This window comes from Aythya marila (assembly GCF_965140915.1).
Source record: "Aythya marila genome assembly, chromosome: 2".
NCBI classification, from domain to species: domain Eukaryota; kingdom Metazoa; phylum Chordata; class Aves; order Anseriformes; family Anatidae; genus Aythya; species Aythya marila.
In genome coordinates, this window is record NC_139043.1 from 25,874,138 (window position 1) to 25,894,607 (window position 20,470).

The 20,470-nt window shown below is 41.6% G+C and overlaps 1 protein-coding gene across 1 annotated transcript in view; it reads left to right on the forward strand.

Annotated features, from left to right (window-relative positions):
• The first annotated feature begins 2,987 nt into the window (after positions 1-2,987).
• Positions 2,988-20,470, forward strand: part of COL1A2 (collagen type I alpha 2 chain) — a 37,264-nt gene continuing 19,781 nt past the window's right edge. The window contains exons 1-18 of the mRNA XM_082752844.1: positions 2,988-3,257; positions 6,359-6,394; positions 7,926-8,009; positions 9,336-9,392; positions 11,528-11,572; positions 11,665-11,718; positions 12,033-12,086; positions 12,458-12,511; positions 13,063-13,116; positions 13,395-13,448; positions 15,059-15,103; positions 15,331-15,384; positions 15,496-15,540; positions 17,715-17,768; positions 19,409-19,507; positions 19,590-19,634; positions 19,751-19,849; positions 20,368-20,421. Coding sequence (XP_082608970.1) covers positions 3,168-3,257; positions 6,359-6,394; positions 7,926-8,009; positions 9,336-9,392; positions 11,528-11,572; positions 11,665-11,718; positions 12,033-12,086; positions 12,458-12,511; positions 13,063-13,116; positions 13,395-13,448; positions 15,059-15,103; positions 15,331-15,384; positions 15,496-15,540; positions 17,715-17,768; positions 19,409-19,507; positions 19,590-19,634; positions 19,751-19,849; positions 20,368-20,421 — 1,077 coding nt within the window. The 5' untranslated portion in view covers positions 2,988-3,167. The remainder of the gene's footprint in view (positions 3,258-6,358; positions 6,395-7,925; positions 8,010-9,335; positions 9,393-11,527; positions 11,573-11,664; positions 11,719-12,032; positions 12,087-12,457; positions 12,512-13,062; positions 13,117-13,394; positions 13,449-15,058; positions 15,104-15,330; positions 15,385-15,495; positions 15,541-17,714; positions 17,769-19,408; positions 19,508-19,589; positions 19,635-19,750; positions 19,850-20,367; positions 20,422-20,470) is intronic.

The window sequence follows — 20,470 nt, forward strand, 5'->3', positions numbered from 1 at the left end:
TCTGCTTTGACATCACCTGGAGAGTCATCTCTTTCAAAGCTTGACTTAACAGCAAATTTTCCAAAGGTTATTTTTTTTATTATCATTGGTTTCAGTTTAAATTGTGCCGTAGGCATTACTGGCTTCTGTGTGAAATATTTCCTTTAAATGAATACGATGCAAAGAGAAAATGAGTTCTCAGATGTGTCCTTGTTAAAATTGGCTGATCAAATCATTTCAGTTATGCTAATGGCTCCAAAAGCTGTCACGTTACTTCTGTTAATTTAGAGTTCTTGTACTAGTAAAGATACCTGCATGACAGCAAATATTTGCAGTAATTGCAGTTTGAGGAAAGATATTCTCCAAGTTCACACTATAGATCCAAATGCAGTGAGCACACTTTTATATATATATATAAAATATATAAAATATATATATATATATGAAGTATATATATACTTTGATTTTTTCTCAGGTTTTGTAAGAAGACTTTTGCTTGCTTAGACAGAGTAGGTGAGCAATGCAACCTACCTTTACAATGGAAGCTGTGACAGTATATTTATGATAAAAATACCCAACTTAATAGGCCCTTGTCACTTACCCTGAACTCATTTAGTGTTGTTTGAATCAGTGCTGATGGTAGAAACAGAAAGATTATTATTTCTTCAAAAATATGGAAAAAGACAATGGATGTGTACTAGTGAACAAAGTGACCAAGGGCTCCACAGGTTCTGAAGGTCAAGTATGCATCCAAGAAAGTCATGTCAAAGCTGCCAGTCCTAAAGAATTTCAGTTATGGGTGTTTCAGCATGGTGGGGTTTTGACAGAAACCTTTTGTCATGGGAAAAGTGCCATACCAATGAATTATTATTCTTTATAGGGGCTGGGAGCTTGTCTTTCCTGTGTAAAATTTGAGGGGAAGGAGGGAGGGAAATGATGGTTTAGTTCAGTTCGGTCAGGATATGTATCCACAGTGTTGCACCTCCAAGAGAAATCCTTTGGTAGAGAAGGGCTATCATTTCTTGAAAGCATGCAGTTAAGTAGGCAAGCAATAGTTGCCTGACATTGTGTATATGCAATTAGAACAGATTTCATCACAAAATACTCTAAATATTATTATAAGCAGATGATGAATGTTCTGTTGGTGCAACAGAGACTAAATTAATCTGAAGATGAAATGAAGAAAAACTCCTATAGAGTCGAATGATTGATTTCAAGGGACAAGTCTTAAAAACCCTGCAATTCACCGGAAGCAGAGGTGTCAGGAAACATTCATTCTTGGACTCCAGCCTCAGCGCTTTGGGTCTAATTTCAATAATTATTTCAACTTGTTGGAAGCTCGGTGGGCTATTGTAGATTTGTGTCGGTACAAACTTTGAAGCAGTTAACTTTGCTGCCCAGCTCAGTTTTAAATCCTATTTAAATCGATGCCATGGATATGATACGATGTGAAAGAATATGTATGTGCTGTTTATGGGGTATACTTTTATTACAGCGTTGGTACTGTCACCTGTAGGGCTCCCGTTTTATGGGCAGACACACTTTGCTGGACCACCTTTTGCCGATGCCGTTTTTTAGCCCGAGACCAGGTTTTATTCCACGTTTGCCACCCATTTCACCAGCACTCGTGGCAGCTTTCACCCAGGTCCCCAGAGGCAGCCTCAGCCCGGCCGGGGCCCCGTGGGCTCATCCCGGCCCCGGGCTGCGCCCCCGGAACACAACCCCAGCGGGGTGCCCGTCAGACGGACGCCCCGAGCGGAGCCCCCCCGCTCTTTGTAACCGAGGCAGCTTGCAGAGGAGGGCCGGGTACGCCCCGGCACCTCCCCGAGGCCAGGCCGAGGGAGAGCGGCCCCCTTCGTCCCGGCAGTGGGACCCGCCTGCTGGGCGAGGGGCCGGGGGAGGGAAGCGGAGCCCGCCCCGACGGAGGGGACCCGCTCCGTCGTCTCACAGCTCCCCATCACCCTCGCCTCGTCCCGGGACTCCCCTCAGCGAGCGGGGCGGGGGCTCGGAGGAGCCCCCCGGGCGGGGAGGCGGGCCGGGGGCGGGCGGGCTGGCTGCGGCTTGGCCCGGCCGGCGGCACCACGTCAGCTCCCCTCAGCCGCGGGGGCCGGCGGGGGGCGACCCCGGGTGACTGCAGCCCCCGGGGAAGGAGGACGGGGCTCCGTCACCCCCAGGGGCAAGGCGGGCGGCTCCTCTCAGCCGCCCCTTCCTCCCCGAGCGCTGTGGGGCGGTCGGGGCAGACCCCCTCCTTTCCCCCTCCCCACACACCCACACCCTCCGACGGCAGCAGCCCGCTGCGGGGCAGACGTGGCAAGCTGCGAGCCCTCCCTCCCTGCCCCGGCCCCGGAGAGCCGCTCTGGTGCTCCGTGCCCCGGCCGTGCCCCGGCTCCACGGCCCTCAAAGCGAGGCAGCCCTGGGGACAGCGGCTGCGGGGCACCCCGGGCTGCTCCCCCCACGGGGACCCCCGCACGGTGCCGGGGCGGCTGCGAAGCCGGGAGGGGGAACCCGGCGGAGACGGGGAAGGGAGGGAGAGCGAGGGGGCGGGGGGGGCTCCGCCGTGGCACTGCGGGCGAGGGGATGCGGAGGGGGGGGCAAGCAGGGGCACGGCAGGTAGCCCACCCCCAGGGTGCTGGACAGCTCCCGCTTTGAAAGCCCTCGGAGCGCCCCCGGGGGCCGCGCAGCCCAAAAAAATTAATAATGATTAAAAAAATCAGGGCGAGGGGCGGGGGACGGCTTGAAAACTATATATATATATAAATAAATAATAAAAAAATCAGACGGCGAGTCAGATTTTCCTTCCGAAAGCCTCAAAGTGTCCACGTCCTCAAAGCATGGAACCAATTTAGCGTGGCCGCCTCCCTCCCTCCCTCCCTCCCTCTTTGCCCTCCCTCCCTGCCTCCATCCCTGCCTGTCCCCCCCCCTCCCCGCCGACCCCTGGGCACGTGACGGCCCTGGGAGCCGCGCGGGGCCCGCGCCCGCCCCGCGCCCATTGGCGGCGCCGGGACCCTCCTGCGGTATAAGTAGGGCGGAGCGGGGCCGGGGTCACTGAGCGTGCCGGGCAGCGGGGGTGTGCACAGGTCGGGGAAGCACTTCTCGGGGTCTGTATGCCTGCGTCCCGCAGGGAATAGCTAGCCACCGACCGGGGGGGACTCTGCGGCACAAGGAGTCTGCATGTCTAGCGTCTAGACATGCTCAGCTTTGTGGATACGCGGATTGTGTTGCTGCTCGCAGTAACTTCGTGCCTAGCGACGAGCCAACGTAAGTTGCTTTTTCGGCGTGTTCGTGGCCGGGGTGGTGGCAGGGGGGCGGCTGGCCGGCCGGCTCTCCGCGCTCTGTGCCCGCCGTGCTCCCCGCCGACGGCAGCCCGCGGGGCTTTCGGCGCCCCGGAGAACAGTGCCACCTCCGTCCCAGGGCAGGGGCTAGGCTGGTTAGGGTGTTTTTTTGTTTTTTTTTGTTTTTTCCTTCCAGAGTTAGGAAAGGATGGCAAAAGCACAAGGAGGTAAAATTAGCCCAAGGAGCCCCACCAAAAACAGAACAAAAGAGAAAAAAAAAAAAAGAGAGAAAAAGAGAAAAAAAAAGAAAAAAGAAAGAAAAGGGAAGAAGAAAAAAGGAAAGAAAATGGAAAAAAAAAAAAAACCGCATCCAAAGGAGAGCAGATGCTTAAAGCCCCGGCGAGACGGGAGCGGGGTCTCGGCTTCCCCCCCCGCGCCCTCCGCGGCTCCCCTCGGGCCGCCGCCGCCGCGCCCCCTGGAGGCGAAGCGGGGAGCGCCCCGAGCCGACGGGGGGCACCGCACGGCCCCCCCGGGGCTCCCCGCAGGCTTTAAGCCGCCCGACGAGGGGGGAAGGCGGCCCGCGGCAGTCGGGGAGGCTCCGTGTTGAGCTGAACGGGGCAGCAGAGCCGAGGGGGTACCCCGGCTGCCCCCTGCTGCCGGCCCCGAGGCTTCCGAAGCCCGAGGCGAGCACGGGGGGCCCCGTCTAAGGCCTGGCCCCCGGCCCGTGCCCTCTCCCCGTGCCGGGCGGCGGCAGCAGCGCCCTCGGCTGGCAGCTGCGGGCCGGCAGCGGGGGCTGAGAGGCTCGGGCGAGGAGCCCGACGTCCCCACAGCATCTGCCCTTTCCCCAAATAACACAGCGCAGCCATCTGTGTCAGCAGCACCCGCAGGCAGCCGCTTTCTGAACTCTTATACTGAATTACCAAGGGTATTCTGCCCTCTGTTCTGGAGCTTGGTGATGTCCCGCACACCGCCTACTGTGTGAACCATCTGAATTCAGAGCCACCAAACACCCCCAAAGGGACACTTTTTTGGGGGGACGGGCACACCACACCCAACAACCTGCTAGTAAAATGTCAGATTGTTGGCACTGAAGTGTGGTGAAAGACATTTTTTTACCATGGTAAGTTTCAGCCAAAACCAAATCACTCACTCCTTGAACTCTGGAAAACAGATTTTAAAAGTTGAGTTCTGCATCTGATTAACAAGAGCATACTTAGAAGGAAGTAACATACAGAAACAGAGTTTCTTGCTATTTGGTGGATAATAGCTTCAATCTATTCTGGTTACACAATGGCATTTTACATCTTGGAAATGGGTCCATTAGAGGAGAACCATTCCCCATAAGAAGTGCGAGGGGCCATCTATATTAAAACCTAAAGTTGTGGCTTCCAATTAGTGACTTGACACGTGTCATCATGCCCGGCTTTATTCATCTATTGCATGCACACATATGAGAAAATACATGTATTTCTTTCCAGGGAGATATTTTTAAGCGCAGTTACAACAGGCTTATAGAAAATAACTGTTTTGGTTTTTTTTTGTTTGTTTGTTTTTTTATGTATCAGCCAAATTACTTGTTTTATTTTATTAGCAACTCTGTTTTGACTTGGAAAGATATAGTGACCACACTTGTGAGTCCTTACAGTTTAAGATAATCACATTAAGAGAACGAAATTGCATTAAGAAAATGTTTTTTGCTTTTTAAAAATACATTCTTATTTAAAATACTGAAATGTCAACCTTTTAAACCACTGAATCCACAATCTAATTATGTCTTTTTTTTCCTTTCCCTTCTTCCTGCAGATGTGAGTGAGGTCAGTATGATTATTTTTCATCTTATATATAATATTCAACTTCAATTAACGGGCTAGGCTACCCTTTCAGGGCAATATTTACTAACCTTAATTCCCAAGGTGGCCATGGCAAGGTACCAATTAAATCCTGAAGGGACTGCATGGAAATGTACCCACCCCAATTTCTCAAGTGGGCTGGCCTTTTTAAGAGACTGCCTTCATAGGTGTAAAGATCATGAGGAGAAAATAACTGAGCAGTGGTGTTCGGACGTTATACCTGGCAGTTTGGATTGGAGATGACTATACTTTAAGGCCAGTCTTCCAGGCTAAATTGCGTTGCACAGAAGGATTATGAAAGAACTCAGGTGTGACTTCCATTTATGTTATATTTGTAGGCTTTAATAAGTATAAAATTGACAGTCTTCAATAGAATGTTCTTATGTAGGTGCATATATTTTCACTTGATAGTAAACTCTTAGCCTTCCTAGTAATTTAAAAAGCATAGGGTATACTTACATATATTGTACTGGTGTAAATTACAGAGTTGTAAGAAGATGAGCTTAAATTTGTACAGTAGTTTAGTTTAAAATATTGGGATAATTTGTATCTTTTTTTAATTCTCTGCTTTATCTCTTCCAGGCATCTGCAGGGCGAAGGGTAAGCACTTTCATTTTTCTTTTGTGGCAATGTAGATGACATCAAATATTCCCAGGTAGAGTAATATTTTGTGGAATGTTGGATGACAGAATATTGACTAAATCATTACTTCCAGTGTTCACTGAGATGAGTAGGACATAAAGAGGGAACAGTGGGTGCAACAGGTTAACACCATGGAAAATTCAAATTTTGGTTTTAACCTGCTTTATCCAAGAGCAGAACTAAGCATACCAAGAACAAAACTGCCTCAAGGAAGGATTCTTGTTCCACAAGATTTTCTTTAGAAAAGTTTCATGAGTTGAACTGTACACTAATATCTATACTGGTCTAAAAGGCTAAATAGATTCCCTTGTATTTCTAAAAGTCACTATTGCTAAATTAGAGCAAGTTATTCAGACGAGAATAAAACAAACTGTGTAAGTACTTCTGTGGACTGTGCAGTGATGCTTTGACTGACATAGTGATGATAGTGACTAATCTATTTTCAATAGCGTATTGAAGAAAAACAATATACCATAGAAAATAGGTATAGGACATCTATACGCAGTCTTCTTTCCCTTTTTTCATGTACACTACTTATTTTTAATGTACCTCTTTCTCTGTATTGTCCTGGAAAATTTCCATGGTAACTCATTAAGTTCTCTTTTCTTCCAGCAGGGCCCCAGAGGAGACAAAGGGCCACAGGGAGAAAGGGTAAGGAATTAGATTGACACATTTATTTATGGTCTTTGAACAGTTGTTGGAAAATCAGTATGGAAAAAAAAACAGTGTAGGCATTAATGACAGATCCAATTATTATACATGCAAGCTTCTACAGGTACAATTTTGTTAAAAAAGAAATCAAGTTTTCTATGTACCAACGCTGCCACTGGCAATACCACTCCAACCTACTTATGATCATTGTACCTAATCAGATGTGATTTTGGTTCGGAGAACAGCCTAGCACTCCAGATGATGGTTGCAAACCTTTTTTTTTTTTCTGACTGCTTGTACTGGACACAGTGCATAAAAATGCAAAAGAGAAAGTTGTCACGTAAAGACAGTTTTTGAACAGGATGGTGTAAAGATAAGCTGTCAACATCAAACCCAAATAGACAAAGGTAGCCTAGAGGATCATTCGATACCTGTACCTACAAAGGTGGCTTGAAAAAGCTCTCCTCTTGGCAGCTAGGCATCTGTCATCCACATCTTATCGGTCAAAGTGGACATTGTGTTGTTAAAGGCAATTTTGAATGTAACTGTAGATAGAGGCAGTTGGTATGATAATGTAATTATCATGTTATAATTAAATTGTATTTAATTGTAACGTTCATATTGTTGATATCTGCTTTTTGGTTTGCTTCTGCATCACTGCTGCTTTTTATAGTGTTGTATTCTGAAATTCACATCGTTAGTTGATATTTGCTTTAGGCTGCCAGTATCTACATCTGTTTAAAGCATGTTTAAAAATACATGCTTTATCCTGAAGACAAAAAGCCTAAACCTGTCCCTTTCAGAATCCTTAAGATTTTTTTATTATGAATTTTATTTAGACCAAATGAAATGCCTCACCTCAAATACTGTGATGGCAAACCTCGATCAGCTTTGTGTATTGAGGATGATAGAATGTAAGAGCAAATGTTCTGGACTGAACACATGTCCCTTCAAGCTGTTGGAGTGGTTGTGGCAGTGATAGCAAAGTGGCGGTACCGAAACGAACCAAAAACCTGTGGAAAATACTCTTTCATTGTCATCAAATTTCTGATTATAGCAGCAGATAATCCAGGTTGATTAAAAACTGGCCTTTGACTTTTTCTGGATATGTTAGTTCATAGCAGTAAGACTGACCTGCCAATCCTCAGCTTGTCAGGGAAATTTTTTGGCTCTCACAAACAGAATCTGTTGGGCTGTGTGGGTTTGCATGGGTAACCTGGGGTTCATGTCCAAGCTTTGGTTGCTTGAAATGAAACTTCTCAATCTGGAGGTTGTGCTTTGGTAGCATAGTTCAATATTACCCTAGTAATCTTCCCAAATATGAAACTACAGCGTGTATCTGATTGAGGAGTGGCAAGGCAATGTAAATTCAGGCTATGCTTGTTTTCTGAAGTTGGACATACTTTGCAACTGCATGTACAGCAGTGCTGCAGTATGTGCTGTAGGTTCCCAGTTGTTAATATATTCATCACTTTAGAGATTTTATGAGTTACTTCTAATATTCACATTATAATCCTCCTTTTGCCTGTAGGGTCCACCAGGTCCACCAGGCAGAGATGGTGAAGACGGTCTACCAGGTCCTCCAGGCCCCCCTGGTCCTCCAGGTCTTGGCGGAGTAAGGCATCCAAATTTTATGTTACTGAAACTGATAATCTGAGCTTCATGACATCCAAAGTGGAAAACACTGATATTTTGCTGGAGAGTAGAGGAAGCATACTCTGAAGAGAAGATCATGCCGACCACTAGAGTCTGCATGAAATTTGTGGTCCCAGTTCCAGTGAAGCACTCCTTAGGATTTCCTGAGGAACTTTGGATTCTATATTCAACAGGGACTTATGCAGAGGAGCAAATCAACCCCATTAATTAGCATTAGATTTGTGCTAACATAATATGTGGATTAGGAGTCAACTAAATGAAACCTGTGCAGTTAAGTGGATGGACAAAAGAAACGCAACTTTGCTGTTGTGTTCAAGAGAAAGCAACTGTACTGGAATAAGCTTGAGGAAAACTACCCTTAAGCTAGAAGTCCATAATTAAACGTCAGTACCTCTCTTCCTTTAGAATTTTTCATCTATCCACATTTATGCTGCAGAACACAAGTGGACTGTCACATACACGCTTTCTGCAGAAGTGTCCATCATGTATGCCCTGTCAAATGCTGATTTTAACTCTTTGACTTTAGCTTGGGCTGGGAGCATAAAGAAATTAAACAGTGTTTTTTTGGGTAGTATAGTAAATCCTCTGCCATGGACTCTTGCCCTCAATATGTATAGCAATAATTTATTTTCCTATTAGCAAACAGAAAACTGTTTTTATTAGTTTCTATTATTTTAGTAGACTAAAGAAGCAAGCGAGAAAAGGATTTTTGATTGTGTTGTATAGAACTCTTCCATTTTAGTGAAGAGATAAAATATCTGCCACAAAGCAAGAGGTGTATTTGTCTACAAGACTTTTATATAATAAAAGGTCAGAAATCCAGTGCAGTGTTTTTGAGGCTGCATACTCTGCAGATATTTTTGAAGCTGAAGGGCCCATCTCATCCAACAGTGCGTCGGGGCTGGGCCGTGAATTTTACTTAATGTGGTAAAAAATATGCATAACTTCTGTCATTAAGCAGAATGATTTGAGAGATTCAGGAATGTTTTCAATTTTTAATGGGCATCAAGTCTACATCTTTAATTTTCAGTTCAGGCAATTGCAGTGTGTTTCTTACTACTGTGTACTGTTTACACATTGGAAGCCAATGTGTAAAAGGGTCCTTCTGGAAAGAAGCAAATATGAATGTATTTGTAACAGGGCCATGTTTACTGAGTTTTAAGTATGTTGCTTTAACATATCATGTAACAAGTCAGATGACAGTTACATATAGAATGATAACTATCAATACTTTTTAAAGAAAAAAATGTTCATGCTTTTAATTTCAAATTTTTGTCACCCACAGAATTTCGCTGCTCAATATGATCCATCTAAAGCGGCTGACTTTGGCCCAGGACCTATGGTAAGTATAAGATTTAGCACTTGATAACTTGCATAAACATGTATTTCACATTTTCTTTTGAGTCTAATCCAGCTGCATTAATTCAAAACATAGTTTTAAAATCTGTGTTTTGATCATATATCAAGTCAGACTGTAAACTGATCCTTTAATATAGCACAATGTGAAGTGCTAGAAATAAGTCTTAGGACTGTATCTTCAGCTTGAATATAGCACAAGTAGGTCTTGTGCTTTAATTCTGTCTGTTGATAACATTTTTGTGAATCTGGTAATCCAATATGGAACATCTACTTTGATACAGTATTACTTTACCTGTGTTAAGACAGAAGAAGTTTGTATTGTAGGAATGAGATCAATTGTAGAGATGCTCTCTAAAGCAGACACAGATCTAAAAAGTAACTCAATATCTCAGTCCCAGTCAGTGACCATTTTATCTCCCATGGCTGTACAACCCTTCTGGACAACCCTTTTGGCATCCTTGTATTGTACAGGTTTGGCAGAACACTGGCCACTACATTTGGTTCTGAGCAAGTGAAAGCTAGCACTTGCTGCTACAAAGTTACTCTGAGGAGGAATCTTTCCCAGTATACTATTTTCAAATGGACACTTAAGGAGTTGTCTGCCTCTCTACATGAATTTCTAAATATTCCTAATGTTAGCAGGTATTCTTCAGTACATGTAGATAGCAGATTATGGGTTAAATTCATTGCATGCATTGACATCACAGACAATGCATCTGATAGGTGAGCAGCAGGATGAAGACTGCCAAGGATTATTCTGGGTCGTATTCTGGGTCAAGTACTTTTTTCTGTTCCTGAAAGTAGTATATCATCAGATTAATTTTTGAAAACACATTGGCATCCATTAAAACTGGATTATTTTTAATCAAGTTTGGCCTTCAGTGTCTGACAATAAATTAGAAAATGTAGATGAGGATTTATATAGCATGTCACCATTTCTAAAAGCTCCAATTGTTGACTCAGTGAGGGTCCATTGACAGCAAAAGCAGTAAATTCTATCTCTTCTACGAGGTTCCATAAAGAAAATGTGAAAGATTAGGAAGACAAAAAAGCAGGAAAAAACAGTTATAGAATATAATTTGTGAAAAGATTCACAGGGTTTATGCAGCACATATGATTCAGGCTGTCCAGTAGCAGTTGTTTTTTCCTAGAACTAGTGCATACTGTTATAGCAATATGATTGCATTAGCTTCCATAGGTTAATGCCTATAATGAATATACATTTATTTCCCTTGAGAAAATTTATTCAGTCTCATTGGGATGGTATATAAGCCATTGAAAAACTGTTAGCCCCCTTGCAATGAGAAAAACCTAACAGGGTTCCCAATGAAATTTTAAAAGCAGGTAAAAGTATAATAGCTTCTGTTGAAATGTCTGGTGAAACATCCATTTGGACAATAGAAGATTAAATTAAATTTCAGTTTAAAGTTTTTTGCATGCTTAGTAAAGCTTAAGATAACTGTGAAGGAAGTGCACTAATCTATGGAAAAATCCCCTTTAGGAGTGATTTTTGACCAAATTTTTCAAGTTGTATGTAAATCTCTAAAATCAGCCAATGAGAGTATATTAGTGATTTATTTTGGAGGTGAAATGAACTAAGTCAAAAACAAGCAAATTAAGATAATTAGAGTTAGATCATTATTTGAAATAGATATATGCTCAATATTTGTAAGAGGAAATCGATTTCTTTTCAAAATGACGTATGAACCTCCTAATTCATGGTAACACTTCCATTTGCCCAAAACACAACCTTTCTTAATGTGTTGTTATGACTGTCTTTAAACTCTGAAAGTTCATGCACAGGGAGGAAGTGAGTATATAGAGGAATAAGCCACTGTGTGAAAGTACTTGTTAATGAGGCAGAATAGAATAAGATGCTTAATCAAAAGGTTCTCAGCCATAATGGTACGTTCTTAAGTCATCTCACTGGCTTCAGATTTGTTTGTATTTGGACTGCCTATGCAGATCTCTTAATTTCCTCAACTTTTGTTTGGACATTGCACAATGAAAACTGTTACCTTTACCAGGATTTTAGGAATGCCAGGAACTGGTGTTATAGATGAGTTTATGAAATAGTGATTTTTTTAAACAAATAAAAAAAATGTTTTTCCTCCATAGGGTTTAATGGGACCTAGAGGCCCACCTGGAGCATCTGGACCCCCTGTAAGTACACTCAATGTATTAATCAGTAGTAGGATTTAGACATACCTATAAAATAGCCAGTTCAAACACTAACAATCTCCATTCTCTTCTAGGGTCCTCCTGGTTTTCAAGGTGTTCCCGGTGAGCCTGGTGAACCTGGTCAAACAGTAAGTACAGGTTTCATTACAGACACTTAGCGTTAGAAATAAGATGCAAAGATAGGCCTGTAATGTTTAGGCCTGTTAATCCTATCCATATGCTTGTTTTTGAATTTAGAATCGCTTTATCCTGTTACAGAAACAGGAGCTGAGCATTCAGATTCAGACTCCTGATTGGGAACTCATGAAGTACAAAGGCAATTAGGATGGAAGTACCTTTATTCAGTTCAGGCTCCAGCTATGCCCAAACTCTGTTGAGAAACCAGGGAAGAGGCTTACCTGAAGAAAGGTGCTCGAAGTAATACTCAATCTATTTTTAACAGGGTCCCCAAGGTCCTCGTGGTCCCCCTGGTCCTCCAGGAAAGGCTGGTGAAGATGTAAGTTGTTATTAAAACTTTTTAATCTCTTTGAGGGTTATGATTCAACTCTAACATTAGATTATTGTTAAACTAAACATTCTAATGGCCATCATTTCTATATTGTTCTTTATTATCAGAACAAATAAGCCCCTGAAAATTATTTAATAGTACAAAAGATGCTGTCTGTTGGAAATGTACAGAAAAATAGATAACTCTAAAATCTCTCCAAATACATTATTTAGCTTTCTGAAAATGGGAAAAGGGAAGCTAACAAGCTCTTGTCTACCAAAAAGGAGAAGCTTTGATAATGTCTTTTCTTATTAAAAAAAATATGATGGTCTTTTATAAAATGAGCTTTCTTCTCAGTGCATTTTTACCGCGTTTTTTAGGGTCACCCTGGCAAACCTGGAAGACCTGGTGAGAGGGGTGTTGCTGGCCCTCAAGTAAGTATTGATCTACTTTCTGTTATAAAACAGTGCTCTTAGCAAAGAAACCTAATGACATTTCTGAATTGCACCCCATAAACAATCCATCAATATTGCATATATGGATTAATCTCAATATCTCTGTTGTAGTTCTTACCTTCACGGCTATCATGTAGTTATGTCTTTCTTTTGTTCCCTGTCCCCCACCTCCTTACCCCCATAGTAAAGCAGAAGTAATAGTAACAGGTAACATAATGAGGAGCTACATAGGTGGTGAGCAGGTACCTTGGCATAGAAACTTAAAATAGCTGTCTATCACAGGTTAATTTGTGTAATTTCTGGGATACAGAACTGGAAAATCAGGTTAATTGTTTTTAGTCTTTGAGCAGGTCTAATCTTGGGAGGTTTGGGAGTGGACTGCGATCCTCATTGAAATGATTGTGGGTCCTCACTTGAATGATCATGACCCCAATCTACTCATTAATTTTAATGAAAGACGGATGCTTTTTGTTTCTTTTTAAATGCAATATAAAACATGAGAGACAATCATGCATGTTCTGTGTTTTTAGGGTGCTCGTGGTTTCCCTGGAACTCCTGGTCTGCCTGGCTTTAAGGGAATTAGGGTGAGTCTACACATACCTTTTACCTGAATAGTTAAAACTGACAACACTTTAACATACTGAGAACACCTGGAAACCTCTTCAAAGTTGAGAGTATATATTCTAAATGCTTTAATATCTTTGAAGTTTTTCTCTTGGCAAAAGAGAATGCTTTAAAAAAATGTAAGATTATATTAGAAAATCATCTTGTATAGAAAGAATTTACCTCTTAAGACTATGAGTTTGTGTGTAGCAGTTACTGAGAAAATACATACTAAATATTTTTTTTCTACTCAACATAGGGACACAATGGTCTGGATGGTCAAAAAGGACAACCTGGTACTCCTGGCACTAAGGTAAAGATGAAATCTGAAAATGTTGTGTGCATTTTTAGCTTTTAACTCTTTCTAGGGAAATATATCTGAAGTCCTCTCCAATTGATCTTCCACGTTGTCATTGAACATTCCTCAGTTGCAATGATACAGAAAGCAACAGATCCATGTAAGACAAATACTTGCATCTCAACGTGAGAAATCATGTTGGGGCCTTATTCTGAAGCCCTTAGTCGAGAGATTACTTTAAATAAGTAAGAGCCACAGAACTGGGCTGCTAATAATTGGCTTTCTCTGCTTTTCTACAGAATGTAGTTGGGGTTTTTCTCTAAAGCACACTGAAATCAGAATATCTCATTTTTCTAGAAAAATCTGATATGTTGCTTTATTTTAAGGCTTTCTGCTAAACCTTTGGATAAATGCAGTGCTCTTCTGAGTTAAGGATGCTTGATCTTCAGTCTTTTTTCCTTTTTACCTTCCTTAGTTTAGTGCATATTTGAATACTCGGATTAAGAAAGTGTTTTTAAACATGGTATAGAAACATGTTTGGCAAACTCTTCTCTCTTAATTTCATCTCTCCTATTCCACTTCAGTATCTAATAGCAGTGTTCTTAAACACTACTGCACAATCGGATTGTAGGAAAAATTAATGCTGCTGATTTATTCATGGTAGATTTGTATTCAAAAACTTGTAACAGTGAAAAGGTCAAGTAGTAATTCTCATTATTGCTTGTTTCCAAAAGCTTAGAACTACTTGTTTATAGGGTTATTAATTGTATTGTAGCATTCTCCCGTATCAGTGCAACTTGTTAACCTTCAGAAAAAGTTTGGTAATGAGATAGCAAGCACTTCTCTGGTGTTGGAGATTAAAAGCAGATAAAGTAAATAAGTAAATAAAGGAACAGGTATTAGTAAGAGTACTAATCTGACTGGAAAAAAATGAATCAAAGATACTCATAAGATTAAAGCAAAAATTTCAGGAGGTTGCAGCATTTAAGACTAGGTGCATTCAGATATGTTCAGGGTACCAGTGCTCTAGGACAAATCCTGTCATTATAGGCCAGTCTAGACCATCTGTGGGCTTGAGAGCTCAGTCCTAAAGGGAGATAAATCATATTTTAGTGGCTGCCACTTATATCAATAGTACTGGTCTTAAGGATCTACCTCAGATATTTTTGTTGTATTTCCAGATATGTGACAGCACAGGTTAGGAACCTAGTAGCCATAACCAAAGGCAAAAGAAAGTATCTTTCTCCTCTAGCTAAATAAAGCTGTCATTTGATTTGAATTATTAGTTGATTATTCAGGCCTTATCTCTTAGATGTGTGCTGCAGAGTAAATATTACAGAATAAAGGAAGGGGGTAAAGAAAGCAGAAATTGGAAAATGAAACAACTTGCTCTGGACCTCTTCTTCTAAGGTATTTCAACTGGCCCTGTTCCAGTATATAAAGGGACAGTCACTGTCTCTGCATCCTTAGGAGATGATGTGCTGTTATTCTGTATGGTGGTGTGAGTGCTACAAAAGACAAGGACAGTAGAATACAGCAATTGAGTATCTCTTTAGATGGTGGTGTGCTGTCTGTCCAAGGAATCCTATGAGTAATTTAAGCCTGTGAACTTTCTTCTTTCTTAGGGAGAGCCTGGTGCCCCTGGTGAAAATGGTACCCCAGGACAACCTGTAAGTATCTAGTACTGTTTTCAAAAATTTGATAGGTATGGCTCAGCCAGTGTTTTGGCCAGTTACCATCAGTGACACTCAAGCTAGCTAGATGCTGTAATATAATAATCTATGAGTATATGGAATAGAATTGTCTGGCTGCACCCTTCTTTGTATAGTGACTTAGCAGAAGAAAAAAATATATATCTTTAGTGAACAGGTGTAAATGAATTTAATTTTTCTTTCAGGGTGCTCGTGGTCTCCCTGGTGAGAGAGGAAGAGTAGGTGCCCCTGGACCAGCTGTAAGTGGCTTTCTATCCGTCTGTTTGTAGTCATGAACAGCTGCTTATTGTGGCTTTCTTTGATCTTTGAATCTCTTTCCAGTTTTTACTTACCATGTTTTCTGCTGACAGGGTGCTCGTGGAAGTGATGGCAGTGCTGGCCCCACTGGACCTGCTGTAAGTTCCAGTCTTGATCTTTAACAACCTGGTTCCATTAGGCCTTGTGTCCACTATTTCCTCTATGTAGGACTTGAGAGGGAAGGCTCCAGAGAAGTTGATTCTGTGGATGTTTTTAACACGGGTCTCTTTCTCTGATGGTCTGATAAGCAACAGTATAAGTCCATTGCAGACAATATCCTCAGGTTTTATATTAAACACATCTTTGTCGAAGGGACAAAATACTCTCATTGACACCAGTGTATAGGGAAACAACTGACGAACAGAATCCTCAGTTGCACCAGTGTAACAGAGCAATTCTCATCCCAGATCTAAAGAGACTGTGTACTTTTTAACAGGTAGATTCCATGCACATGTTGCAAAGGACTAATATTACATGTGTCCTGAAAGTATTGTATGCACACTGGGGCACAGCTTTGCACCTACAATACTATTCCAGTAAGTGCTGATCCAGATACACCCCTTTTAACGGAGTTAGTGTTGCCATAGTGTACCACCAACTTCAGTAAACCTAATTTATTTCAGTGATGTAAATGTAGGCACAAGGGTAGAGTTTCAAAGCTTTAAAAAAATAAATCAGTAGTAGCCCAGAATAGTTTTTCTTTCTTGCATTCAAAATATGGGTCAATGATGAAGTCATACTTGGTCCTGTCTACTTTGCCAGAAGTTGATTTTAATACTCCTCGTCACAGCAAATACCTTTCATGCTTCAGCAAAATAGAATGTTTGCAGAAGTATGAGTTTCACTTCAATTCCCCCCCCACAGTATTTAAAAACATACATCAGTAGGTATTTAAAACAGACAAATAGACAACCTGTAGTAGCAGGGGTTTGCATTGGGTCAATTTGTCTATGCCAGTGAAGTTATTTTACGTATACTTAAGTTACAGTGCTGCAAATACTCTGTAAAGCAATTATTTTTTTAAACTAGAACAAAAATACCATGAAATTCTTATTCCTCTAGGAATTTAAAATGTCAAGAGTCACCATAATGGAAATTCAGAAAGTGTATATATTCGTGCATATTTACAGGACAATTAGTCTCATTTTCTGTATGCAAAACCAGTGAGAATGCCAGGTACACAGTTTATAATGACTGCAGTAGGTTATAGAATGTCAGAAGCCAGTTCCTATTTGCTATATAGGCTGACCCATTTGAATCTCTTGGAACTGAGGCAGTTTTATAATGGGTATTTATAATTCAAAGATATTAGCTCACAAAAGCAGATGTCAATCTCCAATAGCTATGAATGAGTTGGATATTTCATTAATAATCAAAGAAAAATTATCCCTTTGTATTTTTATACATGAAAGAATAACAGACTATGAATCCATCAGTGTATCTCCTCTTCTGGTGTCTGGCTACTGTATGCTAGGAAACTTGTCCTATCATAATCATAAATTTCATAACAGTTGCTAGGTTCAGTAGAAGGTCCTTGGCAAGCTGACATGAAAGGGCACTGTGGCTGTGCATACTTGCAGCCTCAAATTATTCTGTTTATGAATCAAGATTGCTAATCTGTTCTCACCTTAGAATCAACTCCTGCCCTCAGCAGCTGTTACGCTTGATCCAAATTCTAGTAAACATTTTTACTGTCTTAATTGAAAGTTTGGTCAAGCACTGGCTTGTAAAGTGGTGCAGAGATCTCACCAATCTTCTTCCCATGTGTGAAGGACAAATGCTGTCAGCAACAACGAGCTGTTGTGATAGGCCAGAACAGTTACTGCTGTAGAAGTGTACACAGTTGCCCTTGCACAGTAAATGTGTTGGAAACAGCCACCCAAGAACTGCAGTTGCGGGGTGCAGTGCTCTCCTTCATCCATCTTGGGACTGTACAGCAAGACATCTTGCCTCACTGATGCCTGTTTCAGCCCATCCTCTGTTTTATTCTTTCTCAGGTGTTTGCCCTCAAGGCAAGGTTTTACAAGTCATTGCTTAACTTACACACTTTTAGCTTCACTACAAATGTTTTTCACCATTGACCTTGCTGTCAACTGTTTGTAGTGAACCAAATCTGTCCATTTGGAGTTGCAAAAGGCAACCAATGTTCTGAAGTGGTAATGTGCAGAAATGTCTACGTAAATGTGCATTTTAAATCTGTTTACTTGAGCAAGCGAGGTATTTGTGTAATCACTGAATGCATTTACTCATATTCTTCCCCTTGGTTTCACAGGGCCCTATTGGTGCTGCTGGTCCTCCAGGCTTCCCAGGTGCTCCTGGTGCTAAGGTATGAATATCTCCTTCTACTGGTACAGTGAATATAAAATACAGTTACTGGTATTGATAGGCAACAAAAATACACCCTCTCTGAAGTTGGAGTGCTGTCTTATCAAACTGTTACAGATCAGAATGAGCATGAATTCCTACAGTACTTGGAGAACTTGATATATGAAAGTTAATATCAAATACAGCTGTTAATTTCATAGCTGATATGCACACATACTGAAGTGAGTGTATTATCTTGTGTGACAGATGCAGTTCTACATCCAAAATACATGTAGAAAAAAGCTCAGGAGGTCTGTACAGCCAGCAAGTCGTGGCTGAGAGCTGCAGTTGCTAATGAGTTAGGTGGGAGCTGACTCAAAGGACTGATGCTAGGCAGGTTCAGCAAGATGTATAACCAAATTTTTTCACTGCATCCTATGTGATGCTGCTGTTTTAAGCACCTTTGAAAGGTGATATGGATCATGACAAATAAGCAAAGTAGCAGTTCTTGTCACTTAACATAAGTGGAGAGCAAAGAAGCTGTAGTTGAGTTTCAGGCTCTTTCCAACCTGAGTTCTTGAAATTACAATGCAGAAACTGCATTTGAACTTTCCAGGTTTAGGGCAACGCCATTTTTCTCTTGTAGACTACATGATTCAGTTTATTGCTCGGATCTTAGCATTTTTACCTGGGTAAGGCTCATTATTTTGAATTTTACTGGAATTGCTCAGAAGACTTTAGGCAAGTGTCCATGCACTGCGTTTACAAATTTCACTGACTATTTGTCAAGAAGAGCTGCATACACTCATATGTGGTGTGATACTATTTTTCATCCTTAACATGTGTACACAAATTCTATGTTGCAGTAGACAAAATTCTTACCTTGATCTCCTTTTATAGGAAGATAGAGTATTGTTTACTAGACCTCTCTATATTAACTGCATGGAAGATGAGGAAAAATTGTTCTTCTGATGGTTATTCTGAAAAAACAAGATTTCTGGAAATCATGAAATCTGTTCTGATACAGATGTCAATGTGGTTACAGCAAATAATTTCAAGAGAAAACCTCTTACATATCCAGGGCGTGGACTCTGGATACTTACAGAATTTCTCATTATAAGTTGTCATTATGTTCAGTTTAGGCTTTTATAATAGACTTAGTGAAAACAAAGTTCTGAGAGCGGTACCAAGAACCTTTACCCCTATCATTTACACCACTGTGAGCACTGTTCCACAATACTCTGATCAGCCATAATTTTGCACTTTGCATCAGTGCAAATTGAAGCTTAAGGTGCAAGATAATGGTCAGTTAGGTGTCAAACACTGTAAGGCATCTTCGGGCGCTGCTGGTGACAAATGGATGCAGATAAGACTGGAATCTTAATCCTAACTTTCTAGGCCAACCTTATGTGTAATTCTTGATAATAACACAGATAAGCTGATAATCTGTTGTTCACATTTTAACTATCAGCTTCAGTGTGGCCTACCTGGGATTCAGTGCCTTCAAAATTCAATGAAGGCTCTCAGTCCCTTGATTCCCTGGTCTCTGAAACAGGAACCTGTGTCTTACTGTTGTCTTAATGTCAGGCAAATAAAGGATTGCTTTGCTATTGCCCTAATGTTGTGCATGCTGATAGAGAGCTTTATCCTTTTCTCAAACAGGGTGAAATTGGACCTGCTGGTAATGTTGGCCCTACTGGTCCTGCTGGTCCAAGAGGAGAGATTGGACTTCCTGGTTCCAGCGGTCCCGTTGGCCCCCCAGTGAGTAGCTTGCTAGTCTTTATTGTTGAATGGTGCACGTGAGACTCTGAATTAACCAGTATCATATTTCCTGTCTTAATAGGGCAACCCTGGTGCTAATGGTCTTCCTGGAGCTAAAGGTGCAGCTGTAAGTAGAGCCATACTTCCACTTGTTTGCTTTAATTTAAAAAGTATAATAAAAATCAGTTAATGCAACAGAAAAGATAATGGGTTCACAATACATTTTCTTCCTCTCTTGGGCAGGGTCTTCCTGGTGTTGCTGGTGCTCCTGGTCTGCCTGGTCCCCGTGGTATTCCTGGTCCTCCTGGCCCCGCTGGTCCAAGTGGTGCTAGAGGACTTGTTGTAAGTGACTTTTTCTCTTGCATGTGTTCATTTGAAAGCTGGACAGTGTCCATCACTGTAAAAGATTTCCTCTAGATATATTTTTGCATTTAATGTAGACACTTGTTGCTTCACTATAATTAGGCATTGTAGCTCATTTCTGTGTTACTGTTACTGAGGCTGAGGAGGTTGACTTTGTACTCCCTTTGAGTGCAAGAACTACTAAGCTCTGTCCATGTTGATGCTATAAAGAGACGTGACAACAGTCTCCCAGTCAGGCCCTCAATGGGTATCCTCAGTGGAGGAACCAGCCCTTAATGCTTCATACTTCCATTACTGTCACTTCTAAACATCTTAACATGTTTGTTTTCGTGCCCATTAGGCCAAAAATACTTACATTTATTGACCATCTATCAGAATAGAGGCAGATGTGACACTGGATGATGAAATATATTTTTGATTCATGAAAGCTGTACAGGTAGAAAAGGATTCTTAGAATGGTATGTAATTCTGTAATCTCTTTTTATGTTGGACTCTAGGGTGAACCAGGCCCTGCTGGTGCCAAGGGAGAAAGTGGTAACAAGGGTGAGCCTGTAAGTATGGCAATGTGTGAGTGTTGTTTCAATGAATAAAGCCTCATAG